The sequence below is a fragment of the Paralichthys olivaceus genome, chromosome 18, assembly GCF_024713975.1.
Source record: "Paralichthys olivaceus isolate ysfri-2021 chromosome 18, ASM2471397v2, whole genome shotgun sequence".
Classification (NCBI taxonomy): Eukaryota; Metazoa; Chordata; class Actinopteri; order Pleuronectiformes; family Paralichthyidae; genus Paralichthys; species Paralichthys olivaceus.
The window spans coordinates 11,038,777-11,055,470 of record NC_091110.1 but is presented as its reverse complement, the minus strand read 5'-3'; the positions used below and the strand labels follow the sequence as shown (position 1 = coordinate 11,055,470).

Here is a 16,694-nt window from a genome sequence, read left to right as displayed (position 1 = left end):
ACATGGAATAAGAGGAGTGGTTGGAATGGCTCCATGAAAAGTATAAAACACCAGAGCCTCAGCAGATGAGGATGGATGAAGCCTCTACTACTGTAGACAGATGTATCTCAGAAGACATGGAATTCGAGGAGTCAACAATGCAAATAAAGAATTGAGTGTGGGGTTGAGGGAGGTGGATACGACACATTCTCCAAAACCAATTACAGACCTGAAGGCAAGTGTGAAAGACCAAATGGCAGAACGCATCACCTTTAGGCCAAGACTCGTGAAAAGGATTTCTTTACCTGCTGTGAGAGACATAAAGAGGCCTCGTAACTCAATGGAGGACTCACCTGAGAGAGAAACGCAGGACAAACGACAACAACAACGGATGGACATAAACAGAGGGAAGAGGGGGAAAAAAGGTTGAAGAAGATGGACGATTAATGCACCAACTCCATCAGTCTCCAAAATACATTTATAGCTAGTTCAGAGACATCTCTGAATTCGATTTTAAAATCATTTTGAATAATACTGATTATACGTCCATGTGTTCAGGAAGTTAATAAAGATCAATTTAACTGAAAAGCGATGAGATTGGAGTAAAACTACATCATGTTTGTGGAAACACAATATACAGACACTATACTGTTAAAAAACTAAAGAGTAACACATTTAAATAGATTTCATTTAGACTTTATAAGCTTTGGAATGTTTCTGTGCATCTTTGCTTGGAAGCAAACAAACTCAACCTGATTCAAGTTGATTTTTAACCCTATGATAAACAACATGGGTCAAACATGACTCGGTTTTTATTCTCTATATCTTTGCAGTGAATGAATTTCATTATTCAGTATTTCAGGTATTCCCCAATTAACTTATCCTTGATCATCACAAATCTTTATTTTAACTTTTCCTTTGTTAATTTTTGAGTGTTGAATATTGAATATATTCATTTCCTGTATAAATTCATGCATGGCTGTGTGCTTCTTTGTTATATTTTTGAAATGAATGTATTTTATGAATATAAAGTATCCATTAAATATCTTGCTTTTAAATACCACAAATCATTATTTTCCTTTTTTCTTTCTTACTTTTTAAACAAATGTATATTGTGTAATTGTGGGTAATTGTGGGCGTGAACATTCAATCTCATCAAAGGAAAGGTAGATTATAGACACACAGAAGAAGGCTCCCTTGATGACATTGAAGTGTGTCATAGCCTTTGTATAAAAGAGTTAGAAATCAGTAGATACAAACTGACATACACATATTTACATTACTGGCAGAAGACTAATCATCTTCAGGTAAGCCTGATTACAACTATTTAATCCACAATGTGTGTTATCTTTCATTTACATTGTTTTAAATGATTGTTAAAGCTTCATTTTACTTGTAAGTGTTTTCACTTTTGTTTAGCATGTTGAACTTGACAGACCATAGCTTGTAAACGGAGATAGATGAGACATCTCAAGTTTGGTGCGGATTCAGGATATTTTGTCACATTCTTTTGCATTGTGAGATCATAGAATGTTTTTCCACATGTTTATTGATTTCTCTGATGATATTTCATGGATCTTGATGAAAACAAATCATGTTTCATGTTAAGGGGACTGAAATCTATGAGTGTCTGAAATTTGTGAAAAAAACAAACACAAAGAGACAAAACAAAAAAATTGTAGTCAACACTGGTTGATAAAGAAAAATATGAACTGGGCAGGGGACTGGGTGGAATAATGAGAAGCTGTTTTTATTGATTGATATTATGAATAAAATGGCCAATTTACACTTTGCTGATATCCACCTTTCGTTTTTCATTTTCACAGTTACAAAGTCAAAGAGATCAAGGATGGATCCAGTTGAAGAGCTTAATCCACCGGAGCCTCAGCAGATGAGGAAGGAGGAAGCCTCCACTGATGACAACGAATATGTCTCACAAGACATGGAATTAAAGGAGTGGTTGGAATGGCTCCATGAAAAGTATAACATACCAGAGCCTCAGCAGAAGAGGATGGAGGGAGCCTCCGATGATGACGATGAATATGTCTCACAAGACATGGAATTGGAGGAGTGGTTAGAATGGCTCCATGAAAAGTACAGAACACCAGAGCCTCAGCAGATGAGGATGGAGGAAGCCTCCACTGCTGTCAACAGGTGTGTCTCAGAAGACATGGAATTCGAGGAGTGGGTCGATTGGATGGCTGCACAGTATGAACCACCAGACCCTCAGCAGATGAACAGCTCTGTCACAGAAGAGGAGGACATAGACGAGTGGATTGATTGGATGGCTGAACAGTATGACTCCACTGTTGCAGAAGCTCATGAGAGTCCCAGTGACTTAAATGTCCTGCAGTCAAATACAGGTTAATAAAGAAAAATATGAACTGGGCAGGGGACTGGGTGGAATAAAGAGAAGCTGTTTTTATTGATTGATATTATGGATGAAATGGCTAATATACACTTTGCTGATATCCACCTTTCGTTTTTCATTTTCACAGTTACAAAGCGAAAGAGATCGAGGATGGATCCAGTTGAAGAGCTTAATCCACCAGAGCCTAAGCAGATGAGGATGGAGGAAGCCTCCACTGATGACAACGAATATGTCTCACAAGACATGGAATTAAAGGAGTGGTTGGAATGGCTCCATGATAAGTATAACATACCAGAGCCTCAGCAGAAGAGGATGGAGGGAGCCTCCACTGATGACGATAAATATGTCTCACAAGACATGGAATTAGAGGAGTGGTTAGAATGGCTCCATGAAAAGTATAGAACACCAGAGCCTCAGCAGATGAGGATGGAGGAAGCCCCCACTGCTGTCAACAGATGTGTCTTGGAAGACATGGAATTCGAGGAGTGGGTCGATTGGACGGCTGCACAGACTGAACCACCAGGCCCTCAGCAGATGAACAGCTCTGTCATAGAAGAGGAGGACATAGACAAGTGGATTGATTGGATGGCTGAACAGTATGACTCCACTGTTGCAGAAGCTCATGAGCGTCCCAGAGACTTAAATGTCCTGCCAGGTATTTGTCCACCTCCACACAACTTCCAGGCCTCATCACCAGGTAACAGTGTTCAGACAAAGCTCATTTTTACCCCCTGTTTTTTTATGTCTCTTCTCACAGAAAAACAGAATAGCAAACTCCAAACAGACATTGCAAACAATTCCAAAACAATGTCCTTGGTTTCTCCTGGATCTCTGCTGTCCTTGGACAAAAGGTCACCTGAAGGATGCACCTCGAAGAAGCGCAAGAAGATTTCGGACTCGATGGAGGACTCACCTGAGAGAGAAACGCAGAACAAACTCAAAGTAAAGGAGGATGTGAATAATGAGTCGGTTGAACCTCTGACCAAAAGAAGCAGGGGGGATGAAGAGAGAGAGAAAGCCAATCCTTCAATAAAAAAACGTTGTACGTTGTTGAGGAATGTGGATATGACACATTCTCCAGAACCAATTTCAGACCTGAAGGCAAATATGAAAGAACAAATGGCAGAAAAAATTATATTAAGGCCAAGACTGGCTAAAAGGATTTATTTTCCTGCTGCGAGCGACAGAAAGAGGCCTTATGACTCAATGGAGGACTCGTCCAAGAGAGAAACGCAGGACAAACAACAACAACAACAACAACAACAGATGGACATAAACAAAGGGAAGAAGGGAAAAAAGAGGTTGAAGAAGATGGATGATTAATGCATCAACTCCATCAGTCTCAAAAATAAATGTATAACCAGTTCAGAGATGTGTTTGTGTGTCAAAACCAAAACCTGCAAAACACTTAGAACAATTCAGTTTAATTCATGATTAAATATAAAGATATTTCACAAGATAAACTTTGATTTACTGGATAGGTTTTGATGCAAAATCAGTCATCCACTTAAAAAAATGGAAAACATTTCATATACATAAGTGGAAAGTATAAATTAAACATGTTATGGTTTCAAGTGACAAAAATAATAAGAGTTATTTTAATAACATTTGGAACAATAATATTTCAAAAGACAAAAGAGATTTTTTTAAAGCTCAGCTTTACATCAGTTAAAAATACTTAGAGGTTATCAAAAACCAGAGTTTATCTCCGATATTCAGCAGGAAACTGAAAATATGAAGAATTGGAATCAGAGTTTGGTGAATTTGTTAAAGCTGCAGCTCCTCTGGTTCAGAAAGCAGAGGATCATGGGTAATATCCAGGGTTCAGTTGTGTTGTTTCTCAACATAAAAATCACTTTGCAGCCCAACAGAATAGAGGGTAAAAGTTAACCTTAGTATATATATTGGACAACCTGATACTTGGCTTGACTCAGCGGAAGTAGTGGGACAGAAGAGGATGATGACAAGGTTGTCTTAAATTCATGCATGGCTGTGTGCTTCTTTGTTATATTTTTGAAATGAATGTATTTTATGAATATAAAGTATCCATTAAATATCTTGCTTTTAAATACCACAAATCATTATTTTCCTTTTTTATTTCTTACTTTTTTAAACAAATGTAAATTGTGTAATTGTGGGTGTAAACATTCAATCTCATCAAAGGAGAGGTAGATTAAAGACACACAGGAGAAGGCTCCTTTGATGACATTGAAGTATGTCATAGCTTGTCTATAAAAGAGTTAGAAATCAGTAGATACAAACTGACTTACACATATTTACATCACTGGCAGAAGATTAATCATCTCCCATAAAAAAGGTAGACCAGATTACAACTATTTAATCCACAATGTGTGTTATCTTTCATTTACATTGTTTTAAGTGATTGTTAAAGCTGCATTTTACTTGTAAGTGTTTTGCACTTTTGTTTAGCATGTTGAACTTGACAAACCATAGCTTGTAAATAGAGATAGATGAGACATCTCAAGTTTGGTGCAGATTCAGGATATTTTGTCACATTCTTTTGCATTGTGAGATTATAGAATGTTTTTCCACGTTTATTGATTTCTCTGATGATATTTCATGGATCTAAATGAAAACAAATCATGTTTCATGTTTAGGGGACTGAGATCTATGTGTGTGAAAGTTGTGAAAAAACTAACAAAAAGAGAGCAGCTTGAAAAACTTAGCAGTCAAATACTGGTTGTTATTTTCACAGTTACAAAGCCAAAGAGATCGAGGATGGATCCAGTTGAAGAGCTTAATCCACCAGAGCCTCAGCAGATGAGGATGGAGGAAGCTTCTACTGCTGACAACGGATATGTCTCACAAGACACGGAATTAGAGAAGTGGTTTGAATCGTTCAATGAGAAGAATAAAACACCTGAGCCTCAGGAGATGAGGATGGATGAAGCCTCCATTGCTGTCAACATATGTCTCTCAGACAGCATGGAATTTGAGGAGTGGGTCTATTGGAAGGCTGTAGAGTATGAACTACCAGACTCTCAGCAGATGAACAGCTCTGTCACAGAAGATGAGGCCATAGAGGAGTGGATTAATTGGATGGCTGCAGAGTATCCGTACTCCACTGCTGCAGAAGCTCATGAGAGTCCCAGTGACTTAAATGTCCTGCCAGGTATTTGTCCACCTCCACACAACCTCCAGGCCTCATCACCACGTACCAGTGTTCAGACAAAGCTCATTTTTACCCCGTTTTTTTATGTCTCTTCTCACAGAAAAACAGAATGGCAAACTCCAAACAGACATAGCAAACAATTCAAAAACAATGTCCTTGGTTTCTCCTGGATCTCTGCTGTCCTTGGACAAAGGGTCACCTGAAAGATGCACCTCAGAGAAGCACAAGACAATATCCGACTCCCTGTGTCCCAAGGTCAACAGCTTTACATTCAACAATCTAAAAAAAATCAAGAAAATGTATTAGATATTTAAAAAAAAATAAGTTTAAGCAATTACACACAAAGTATGTTTGAAATATTTATAAATTGGTCAGAAAAGCATCCCAAAGTATTCACAACTGTGTTTATTTTTTTCTTTGCAGAATTACACAAAAATCACCCAACTGATTTCTGCTCTGGATCCTCTGGGGACAGAGGTTCCAAACCACTATGGACAAACTTCCCCTTCGAGTGAGACAAAGGACAAACTGCAGCTGAGCAACGCCTCAACCAGTCTTTGTATGAGGGATACTTTTGAATCAGTTGTACATGAACTTTACTCTGAACGTGGAACAAGAGAGTCCAAGGAATGTGAGAAAAATTCGGAAAACGGGAATGGAACATCAGTGACACAAAAGTTGACGGCTCAAGAGCAGAAACTGAGAGACGAAACAGAACAATTCACCCCAGAGAAGGACAAATATCAAAAGCTCATAGAGGAGATAAAGATGCTTAGCTCCAATTTCTGCACCAAACCGGGACCTGAAAACTCAGTTACAATCAAAACTCCACAAGAGAAATACAAGAGTGATGAGGGAAGAGTATGTCTTAAACTCAGGACTCCTTTTCCCGTTGTGATGGCGGACTCACCTGAGAGAAAAATGCAGGACAATCCAAAAGTAAAGGAGGATACAAATTATGAGTCTGTTGAACCTCCAACAATGCAAAACCAGAAGGCAAGTGTGGAAGACCAAATGGCAGAACGTATCATCTTTAGTCAAAGACTGGTGAAAAGGATTTCTTTTCCGGCTGCGAGAGACAGAAAGAGGCCTCGTAATTCAATGGAGGACTCAACTGAGAAAGAAACGCAGGACAAACGACAACAACAACAGATGGACATAAACAGAGGGGAGAGGGGAATAAAAAGGTTGAAGAAGATGGACGATTAATGCACCAACTCCATCAGTCTCCAAAATACATTTATAGCTAGTTCAGAGACATCTCTGAATTCGATTTTAAAATCATTTTGAATAATACTGATTATACGTCCATGTGTTCAGGGAGTTAATAAAGATCAATTTAACTGAAAAGCGATGAGATTGGAGTAAAACTACATCATGTTTGTGGAAACACAATATACAGACACTATACTGTTAAAAAACTAAAGAGTAACACATTTAAATAGATTTCATTTAGACTTTATAAGCTTTGGAATGTTTCTGTGCATCTTTGCTTGGAAGCAAACAAACTCAACCTGATTCAAGTTGATTTTTAACCCTATGATAAACAACATGGGTCAAACATGACTCGGTTTTTATTCTCTATATCTTTGCAGTGAATGAATTTCATTATTCAGTATTTCAGGTATTCCCCAATTAACTTATCCTTGATCATCACAAATCTTTATTTTAACTTTTCCTTTGTTAACTTTTGAGTGTTGAATATTGAATATATTCATTTCCTGTATAAATTCATGCATGGCTGTGTGCTTCTTTGTTATATTTTTGAAATGAATGTATTTTATGAATATAAAGTATCCATTAAATATCTTGCTTTTAAATACCACAAATCATTATTTTCCTTTTTTCTTTCTTACTTTTTAAACAAATGTATATTGTGTAATTGTGGGTAATTGTGGGCGTGAACATTCAATCTCATCAAAGGAAAGGTAGATTATAGACACACAGAAGAAGGCTCCCTTGATGACATTGAAGTGTGTCATAGCCTTTGTATAAAAGAGTTAGAAATCAGTAGATATAAACTGACATACACATATTTACATTACTGGCAGAAGACTAATCATCTTCAGGTAAGCCTGATTACAACTATTTAATCCACAATGTGTGTTATCTTTCATTTACATTGTTTTAAATGATTGTTAAAGCTTCATTTTACTTGTAAGTGTTTTCACTTTTGTTTAGCATGTTGAACTTGACAGACCATAGCTTGTAAACGGAGATAGATGAGACATCTCAAGTTTGGTGCGGATTCAGGATATTTTGTCACATTCTTTTGCATTGTGAGATCATAGAATGTTTTTCCACATGTTTATTGATTTCTCTGATGATATTTCATGGATCTTGATGAAAACAAATCATGTTTCATGTTAAGGGGACTGAAATCTATGAGTGTCTGAAATTTGTGAAAAAAACAAACACAAAGAGACAAAACAAAAAATTTGTAGTCAACACTGGTTGATGAAGAAAAATATGAACTGGGCAGGGGACTGGGTGGAATAATGAGAAGCTGTTTTTATTGATTGATATTATGGATAAAATGGCTAATATACACTTTGCTGATATCCACCTTTCGTTTTTCATTTTCACAGTTACAAAGCGAAAGAGATCGAGGATGGATCCAGTTGAAGAGCTTAATCCACCAGAGCCTAAGCAGATGAGGATGGAGGAAGCCTCCACTGATGACAACGAATATGTCTCACAAGACATGGAATTAAAGGAGTGGTTGGAATGGCTCCATGATAAGTATAACATACCAGAGCCTCAGCAGAAGAGGATGGAGGGAGCCTCCACTGATGACGATAAATATGTCTCACAAGACATGGAATTGGAGGAGTGGTTAGAATGGCTCCATGAAAAGTACAGAACACCAGAGCCTCAGCAGATGAGGATGGAGGAAGCCTCCACTGCTGTCAACAGGTGTGTCTCAGAAGACATGGAATTCGAGGAGTGGGTCGATTGGATGGCTGCACAGTATGAACCACCAGACCCTCAGCAGATGAACAGCTCTGTCACAGAAGAGGAGGACATAGACGAGTGGATTGATTGGATGGCTGAACAGTATGACTCCACTGTTGCAGAAGCTCATGAGAGTCCCAGTGACTTAAATGTCCTGCAGTCAAATACAGGTTAATAAAGAAAAATATGAACTGGGCAGGGGACTGGGTGGAATAAAGAGAAGCTGTTTTTATTGATTGATATTATGGATGAAATGGCTAATATACACTTTGCTGATATCCACCTTTCGTTTTTCATTTTCACAGTTACAAAGCGAAAGAGATCGAGGATGGATCCAGTTGAAGAGCTTAATCCACCAGAGCCTAAGCAGATGAGGATGGAGGAAGCCTCCACTGATGACAACGAATATGTCTCACAAGACATGGAATTAAAGGAGTGGTTGGAATGGCTCCATGATAAGTATAACATACCAGAGCCTCAGCAGAAGAGGATGGAGGGAGCCTCCACTGATGACGATAAATATGTCTCACAAGACATGGAATTAGAGGAGTGGTTAGAATGGCTCCATGAAAAGTATAGAACACCAGAGCCTCAGCAGATGAGGAAGGATGAAGCCCCCACTGCTGTCAACAGATGTGTCTCGGAAGACATGGAATTCAAGGAGTGGGTCGATTGGACGGCTGCACAGACTGAACCACCAGGCCCTCAGCAGATGAACAGCTCTGTCACAGAAGAGGAGGACATAGACAAGTGGATTGATTGGATGGCTGAACAGTATGACTCCACTGTTGCAGAAGCTCATGAGCGTCCCAGTGACTTAAATGTCCTGCCAGGTATTTGTCCACCTCCACACAACTTCCAGGCCTCATCACCAGGTAACAGTGTTCAGACAAAGCTCATTTTTACCCCCTGTTTTTTTATGTCTCTTCTCACAGAAAAACAGAATGGCAAACTCCAAACAGACATAGCAAACAATTCCAAAACAATGTCCTTGGTTTCTCCTGGATCTCTGCTGTCCTTGGACAAAAGGTCGCCTGAAGGATGCACCTCGAAGAAGCGCAAGACGATTTCGGACTCGATGGAGGACTCACCTGAGAGAGAAACGCAGGACAAACTCGAAGTTAAGGAGGATTCAAATAATGAGTCGGTTGAACCTCTGACCAAAAGAAGCAGGAGGGATGAAGAGAGAGAGAAATCCAATCCTTCAATAAAAAAATGTTGTACGTTGTTGAGGAATGTGGACACAACACATTCTCCAAAACCAATTTCAGACCTGAAGGCAAATGTGAAAGAGCAAATGGCAGAAAAAATTATCTTAAGGCCAAGACTGGCTAAAAGGATTTCTTTTCCTGCTGCAAAAGACAGGAAGAGGCCTTACGACTCAATGGAGGACTCGTCCAAGAGAGAAACGCAGGACAAACAACAACAACAACAACAGATGGACATAAACAAAGGGAAGAAGGGAAAAAAGAGGTTGAAGAAGATCGATGATTAATGCACCAACTCCATCAGTCTCAAAAATAAAAGTATAACCAGTTCAGAGATGTGTTTGTGTGTCAAAAACCAAAAACAGCAAAACACTTAGAACAATTCAGTTTAATTCATGATTAAATATAAAGATATTTCACAAGATAAACTTTGATTTACTGGATAGTTTTTGATGCAAAATCAGTCATCCACTTAAAAAATGGAAAACATTTCATATACATAAGTGGAAAGTATAAATTAAACATGTTATGGTTTCAAGTGACAAAAATAATAAGAGTTCTTTTAATAACATTTGGAACAATAAGATTTCAAAAGACAAAAGAGATTTCTTTAAAGTTCAGCTTTACATCAGTTTAAAAGACTTAGAGGTTATCAAAAACCAGAGTTTATCTCCGATATTCAGCAGGAAACTGAAAATATGAAGAATTGTAAACAGAGTTTGGTGGATTTGTTAAAACTGCAGCTCCTCTGGTTCAGGAAGCAGAGGATCATGGGTAATATCCAGGGTTCAGCCCAACAAAATAGAGGGTAAAAGTTAAACTCAGTATATATATTGGACAACCTACAACTTGGCTTGACTCAGCGGAAGTAGTGGGACAGAAGAGGATGATGACGAAGTTGTCTTCTCTGATGGACAATCAGTCCCATTCCCTGCAGGACACCGTCACAGCACTGGGCAGCTCCTTCAGTCTGATTCACCCAAATGTGTGAAGGAGAGGTATCGCAGGTCGTTCCTTCCTGCAGCAGTAAGACTATAAAACTAGCTCTGCTCCTGGTAAAAACGACATTTACCACAATTATTATGGACTGCACTTTAACACTTAAAGTCTCAACTGTGCAATATTCACTGTGTTATATTCATGTTTGTGCAATATCAACAGTTCATGTGCAATCCATTCACTGTAAATATTCTCACACTGCATATATGTCTTCCTATCTTTACACTGTAGTTTAATTACATTCATGTTTTTCTATATTCCTTACACTTATTGCATGTTACTTATTACTTTTGACTTTCTGCTGTAATACTGCAAATGTCCCATATGTGGGACTACCTAAGGACTTATCTAATCTTATAGGTGTTCATGACGGCAAAGGCCACAAAGAGAGGACATGTGCACTGCCTGTTTGCGAATACACAGGTCAAGAATAACTGACCTGTTGCAGCACTGAGAATAAAAATGTTTCTCACAAAATATGTTTCACCTCAACATCTAGATACAGGAAACAGAAAAGGAAGTAGATGATGCAACCCTGACATGGTTATCCTTCTTCAATCTGCATTTCAAATGTGCCCATTTCCTGCTTTTGTGCTACTATTTAGGCGATGATTGGTAAAAAAAGAAATAGACAGACAACGTTTGCAAGTCCAAACATTTTGTATTTTATGCCAGTGTTGTTGCTTGTGAACCAAGAGACAGAAGTCCCACAGATCTGTTATCTTCCACAAACACACTTAACATGACATGTAAACCTGCCTCACTGAAACTGTGCAAGATCACAGTGTACAAATGTAAATATCAGGCTGGCTCTGACAGGAATACTACATCCAGCAGGTTCTAGGTGCTGCTGCCAGACAAAAAACCAGGTAAGAAATACTGTGCACTTATGGTTTTACATTTTCACTGTGTATTCCGCACGTTCCCCTGTTTCTTTTGCCCTGATTTCCATTGATTATTTCGCAATTTCTTCTGAAAATCTCGTCCCTGGACCTGAAAGACAAAAATAAGAGAGTATTCTGTCAGTGCTGCCAGTTTGAGAAAGTAAATCACACACACAAATGCACGTTACACAGTCTACACACAGACCTTTTTGCGTTTCTGCACCTCCTGCTTGTCCACCTCCATTCCCTCGTCTTCTTCTGTTTGGAAGTTGTCTACCTCCTCATTCCCGTCACCCTCCATGTTTTTATGAATATAAAATATCCATTAAATATCTTGCTTTTAAATACCACTAATTTATATATATACGTATATATATATATAAATATTATTTTCCTTTTTTCTTTCTTACTTTTTAAACAAATGTAAATTGTGTAATTGTATATGAATATATATTGAATATGTCTCACAAGACATGGAATTAGAGGAGTGGTTAGAATGGCTCCATGAAAAGTATAGAACACCAGAGCCTCAGCAGATGAGGATGGAGGAAGCCTCCACTGCTGTCAACAGATGTGTCTCAGAAGACATGGAACACGAGGAGTGGATTGATTGGACGGCTGAACAGTATGACTCCACTGTTGCAGAAGCTCATGAGAGTCCCAGTGACTTAAATGTCCTGTAGTCAAATACAGGTTAATAAAGAAAAATATGAACTGGGCAAGGGACTGGGTGGAATAAAGAAAAGCTGTTTTTATTCACTGGTATTTTGGATGAAATGGCCAATTTACACTTTGCTGATATCCACCTTTCATTTTGTATTTTTTCATTTTCACAGTTACAAAGCAGAAGAGATCGAGGATGGATGTAGTTGAAGAGTTTAATCCACCAGAGCCTCAGCAGATGAGGATGGAGGAAGACTCCACTGATGACGATGAATATGTCTCGCAAGACATGGAATAAGAGGAGTGGTTGGAATGGCTCCATGAAAAGTATAAAACACCAGAGCCTCAGCAGATGAGGATGGATGAAGCCTCTACTACTGTAGACAGATGTATCTCAGAAGACATGGAATTCGAGGAGTCAACAATGCAAATAAAGAATTGAGTGTGGGGTTGAGGAAGGTGGATACGACACATTCTCCAAAACCAATTACAGACCTGAAGGCAAGTGTGAAAGACCAAATGGCAGAACGCATCACCTTTAGGCCAAGACTCGTGAAAAGGATTTCTTTACCTGCTGTGAGAGACATAAAGAGGCCTCGTAACTCAATGGAGGACTCACCTGAGAGAGAAACGCAGGACAAACGACAACAACAACGGATGGACATAAACAGAGGGGAGAGGGGAATAAAAAGGTTGAAGAAGATGGACGATTAATGCACCAACTCCATCAGTCTCCAAAATACATTTATAGCTAGTTCAGAGACATCTCTGAATTCGATTTTAAAATCATTTTGATTAATACTGATTATACGTCCATATGTTCAGGGAGTTAATAAAGTTCAATTTAACTGTAAATCGATGAGATTGGAGTAAAACTACATGTTTGTGGAAACACTGGAAAAGTATCTGTGTGTATAACTGTGGATAACGGGTGATGATTGGAATCATACATTATTCTTCTGTATTGTGTTGTTAAACCAAATAAATAAAGAACCAGTGAGTGGTCTTGCATACATCTTCTGATGCCCTAACTTGAACACATCATCAGTGTTGCATCCTGGAGTCATTGTTTCGGGTCTTACAACAGGCACCCCCATCCAGGTGACCAGACCGAGATGGATCAAGTCTAAGCTGTTTGAGCCAGTGCACACAGTATAAAATATACAGACATCTATACTGTTAAAGTAAAATAAATATAATATACAGACACTATACTGTTAAAAACCAAAAGAGTGACACATTTAAATAGATTTCATTTAGACTTTATAAGCTTTGGAATGTTTCTGTGCATCTTTGCTTGGAAGCAAACAAACTCAACCTGATTCAAGTTGATTTTTAACCCTATGATACACTACATGGGTCAAACATGACTCGGTTTTTATTTTCTATATCTTTGCAGTGAACGAATTTCATTATTCAGTATTTCAGGTATTCCCCAATAACTTGTCCTTGATCATCACAAATCTTTATTTGAACTTTTCCTTTGTTACTTTTTGAGTGTTGAATATTGAATATATTCATTTCCTGTGTAAATTCATGCATGGCTGTGTGCTTCTTTGTTATATTTTTGAAATGAATGTATTTTATGAATATAAAGTATCCATTAAATATCTTGCTTTTAATTACCGCAAATCATTATTTTCCTTTTCTCTTTCTTACTTTTTAAACAAATGTATATTGTGTAATTGTGGGTGTGAACATTCAATCTCATCAAAGGAGAGGTAGATTATAGACACACAGAAGAAGGCTCCCTTGGTGACATTGAAGTGTGTCATAGCCTTTGTATAAAAGAGTTAGAAATCAGTAGATACAAACTGACATACACATATTTACATCACAATGTGTGTTATCTTTCATTTACATTGTTTTAAGTGATTGTTAAAGCTTCATTTTACTTGTAAGTGTTTTCACTTTTGTTTAGCATGTTGAACTTGACAGACCATAGCTTGTAAACAGAGATAGATGAGACATCTCAAGTTTGGTGCAGATTCAGGATATTTTGTCACATTCTTTTGCATTGTGAGATCATAGAATGTTTTTCCACATGTTTATTGATTTCTCTGATGATATTTCATGGATCTTGATGAAAACAAATCATGTTTCATGTTAAGGGGACTGAAATCTATGAGTGTGTGAAAGTTGTGAAAAAAACAAACAAAAAAAGACAAACAAAAAAAACACTGGTTGATAAAGAAAAATATGTACTGGGCAGGGGACTGGGTGGAATAAAGAGAGGCTGTTTTAATTGATCGATATTTTGGATGAAATGGCCAATTTACACTTTGCTGATATCCACCTTTCGTTTTTCATTTTCACAGTTACAAAGCCAAAGAGATCGAGGATGGATCCAGTTGAAGAGCTTAATCCACCAGAGCCTCAGCAGATGAGGATGGAGGAAGCCTCCACTGATGACAATGAATATGTCTCACAAGACATGGAATTAAAGGAGTGGTTGGAATGGCTCCATGAAAAGTACAACATACCAGAACCTCAGCAGAAGAGGATGGAGGGAGCATCCAATGATGATGATGAATATCACTCACAAGACATGGAATTAGAGGAGTGGTTAGAATGGCTCCATGAAAAGTATAGAACACCAGAGCCTCAGCAGATGAGGATGGATGAAGCCCCCACTGCTGTCAACAGATGTGTCTCAGAAGACATGGAATTCGAGGAGTGGGTCGATTGGATGGCTGCACAGTATGAACCACCAGACCCTCAGCAGATGAACAGCTCTGTCACAGAAGAGGAGGACATAGACGAGTGGATTGATTGGATGGCTGAACAGTATGACTCCACTGTTGCAGAAGCTCATGAGAGTCCCAGTGACTTAAATGTCCTGCCAGGTATTTGTCCACCTCCACACAACTTCCAGGCCTCATCACCAGGTACCAGTGTCCAGACAAAGCTCATTTTTACCCCCTGTTTTTCTATGTCTCTTCTCACAGAAAAACAGAATGGCAAACTCCAAACAGACATAGCAAACAATTCAAAAACAGTGTCCTTGGTTTCTCCTGGATCTCTGCTGTCCTTGGACAAAAGGTCACCTGAAGGATGCACCTCTGAGAAGCTTAAGACGATTTCGGACTCGAAGGAGGACTCACCTGAGAGAGAAACGCAGAACAAAGTCAAGTTAAAGGAGGATGTGAATAATGAGTCGGTTGAACCTCTGACCAAAAAAAGCAGGACGGATGAAGAGAGGGAGAAAGCCAACACTTCAATTAAAAATTTTTCTATGTGGTTGAGGAAGGTGGATAAGACACATTCTCCAAAACCAATTCCAGACCAGAAGGCAAGTGTGAAAGACCAAATGGCAGAAAACGTGATCTTAAGGTCAAGACTGGCGAAAAGGATTTCTGAGAGAGAAATGCAGAACAAACTCAAAGTAAAGGAGAATGCAAATAATGACTCGGTTGAACCGCCGCCCAAAAGAAGCAGGAGGGATGAAGAGAGAGAGAAAGCCAGCAATTCAATTAAAAATCTTTCTATGTGGTTGAGGAAGGTGGATAAGACACATTCTCCAAAACCAATTCCAGACTAGAAGGCAAGTGTGAAAGACCAAACGGCAGAAAACATGATCTTAAGGTCAAGACTGACTAAAAGGATTCATTTTCCTGGCGGACAGAAAGAGGCCTTGTAAATCAATGGACGACTCGCCCAAGAGAGAAACGCAGGACAAACGACAACAACAACAGATGAACGTAAACAAAGGGAAGAAGGGAAAAAAGAGGTTGAAGAAGATGGATGATTAATGCATCAACTCCATCAGTCTCAAAAATAAAAGTATAACCAGTTCAGAGATGTGTTTGTGTGTCAAAAACCCAAAACAGCAAAACACTTAGAACAATTCAGTTTAATTCATTATTAAATATAAAGATATTTCACAAGATAAACTTTGATTTACTGGATAGTTTTTGATGCAAAATCAGTCATCCACTTAAAAAAATGGAAAACTTTTCATATACATAAGTGGAAAGTATAAATTAAACATGTTATGGTTTCAAGTAACAAAAATAATAAGAGTTCTTTTAATAACATTTGGAACAATAAGATTTCAAAAGACAAAAGAGATTTCTTTAAAGTTCAGCTTTACATCAGTTTAAAAGACTTAGAGGTTATCAAAAACCAGAGTTTATTTCCGATATTCAGCAGGAAACTGAAAATATGAAGAATTGTAAACAGAGTTTGGTGGATTTGTTAAAGCTGCAGCTCCTCTGGTTCAGGAAGCAGAGGATCATGGGTAATATCCAGGGTTCAGCCCAACAAAATAGAGGGTAAAAGTCAAACTCACTATATATATTGGACAACCTACAACTCGGCTTGACTCAGCGGAAGTAGTGGGACAGAAGAGGATGATGACGAAGTTGTCTTCTCTGATGGACAATCAGTCCCATTCCCTGCAGGACACCGTCACAGCACTGGGCAGCTCCTTCAGTCTGATTCACCCAAATGTGTGAAGGAGAGGTATCGCAGGTCGTTCCTTCCTGCAGCAGTAAGACTAT

At 38.5% G+C, this 16,694-nt stretch overlaps 2 protein-coding genes across 7 annotated transcripts; both read left to right on the top strand.

The window, feature by feature from the left end:
• The first annotated feature begins 1,284 nt into the window (after nucleotides 1–1,284).
• Nucleotides 1,285–6,837, top strand: LOC138405373 (titin homolog). 3 transcript variants are annotated; one of them, XM_069513498.1, is made up of 4 exons: nucleotides 1,285–2,342; nucleotides 5,067–5,483; nucleotides 5,584–5,782; nucleotides 5,907–6,066. In XM_069513498.1, the coding sequence occupies exons 1-4, from the start codon at nucleotides 1,745–1,747 to the stop codon at nucleotides 5,929–5,931; spliced, it is 1,239 nt and encodes a 412-aa protein (XP_069369599.1). In that variant the 5' UTR covers nucleotides 1,285–1,744; the 3' UTR covers nucleotides 5,932–6,066. The 3 variants fall into 3 exon arrangements, with proteins under 3 accessions (XP_069369599.1, XP_069369597.1, XP_069369598.1); XM_069513496.1 differs by having other exon boundaries at nucleotides 1,288–2,342; nucleotides 5,584–5,738; nucleotides 5,907–6,837; XM_069513497.1 differs by lacking the exons at nucleotides 5,067–5,483; nucleotides 5,584–5,782; nucleotides 5,907–6,066 and adding exons at nucleotides 2,478–3,005; nucleotides 3,108–3,718 and having other exon boundaries at nucleotides 1,303–2,342.
• A 665-nt stretch (nucleotides 6,838–7,502) lies between these two features.
• On the top strand, nucleotides 7,503–15,989 carry LOC138405374 (probable serine/threonine-protein kinase kinX). 4 transcript variants are annotated; one of them, XM_069513501.1, is made up of 4 exons: nucleotides 7,503–7,552; nucleotides 8,072–8,608; nucleotides 14,511–15,038; nucleotides 15,141–15,989. In XM_069513501.1, the coding sequence occupies exons 2-4, from the start codon at nucleotides 8,095–8,097 to the stop codon at nucleotides 15,731–15,733; spliced, it is 1,635 nt and encodes a 544-aa protein (XP_069369602.1). In that variant the 5' UTR covers nucleotides 7,503–7,552; nucleotides 8,072–8,094; the 3' UTR covers nucleotides 15,734–15,989. The 4 variants fall into 4 exon arrangements, with proteins under 4 accessions (XP_069369602.1, XP_069369600.1, XP_069369601.1 ...); XM_069513502.1 differs by lacking the exon at nucleotides 7,503–7,552 and adding an exon at nucleotides 7,568–7,584; XM_069513499.1 differs by having other exon boundaries at nucleotides 7,524–8,608.
• Nucleotides 15,990–16,694: the final 705 nt, after the last annotated feature.

Coding starts and splice junctions, on each gene's coding strand:
- LOC138405373 (XM_069513496.1), top strand. CDS start 1,745: ATGAATAAAATGGCCAATTTACACTTTGCTGATATCCACCTTTCGTTT. Junction 2,343..5,066: donor TGTCCTGCAGTCAAATACAG/GTTAATAAAGAA, acceptor TTATTTTCACAG/TTACAAAGCCAAAGAGATCG. Junction 5,739..5,906: donor CCGACTCCCTGTGTCCCAAG/GTCAACAGCTTT, acceptor TTTTCTTTGCAG/AATTACACAAAAATCACCCA.
- LOC138405374 (XM_069513499.1), top strand. CDS start 8,011: ATGGATAAAATGGCTAATATACACTTTGCTGATATCCACCTTTCGTTT. Junction 8,609..14,510: donor TGTCCTGCAGTCAAATACAG/GTTAATAAAGAA, acceptor TCATTTTCACAG/TTACAAAGCCAAAGAGATCG. Junction 15,039..15,140: donor TGACTTAAATGTCCTGCCAG/GTATTTGTCCAC, acceptor CTCTTCTCACAG/AAAAACAGAATGGCAAACTC.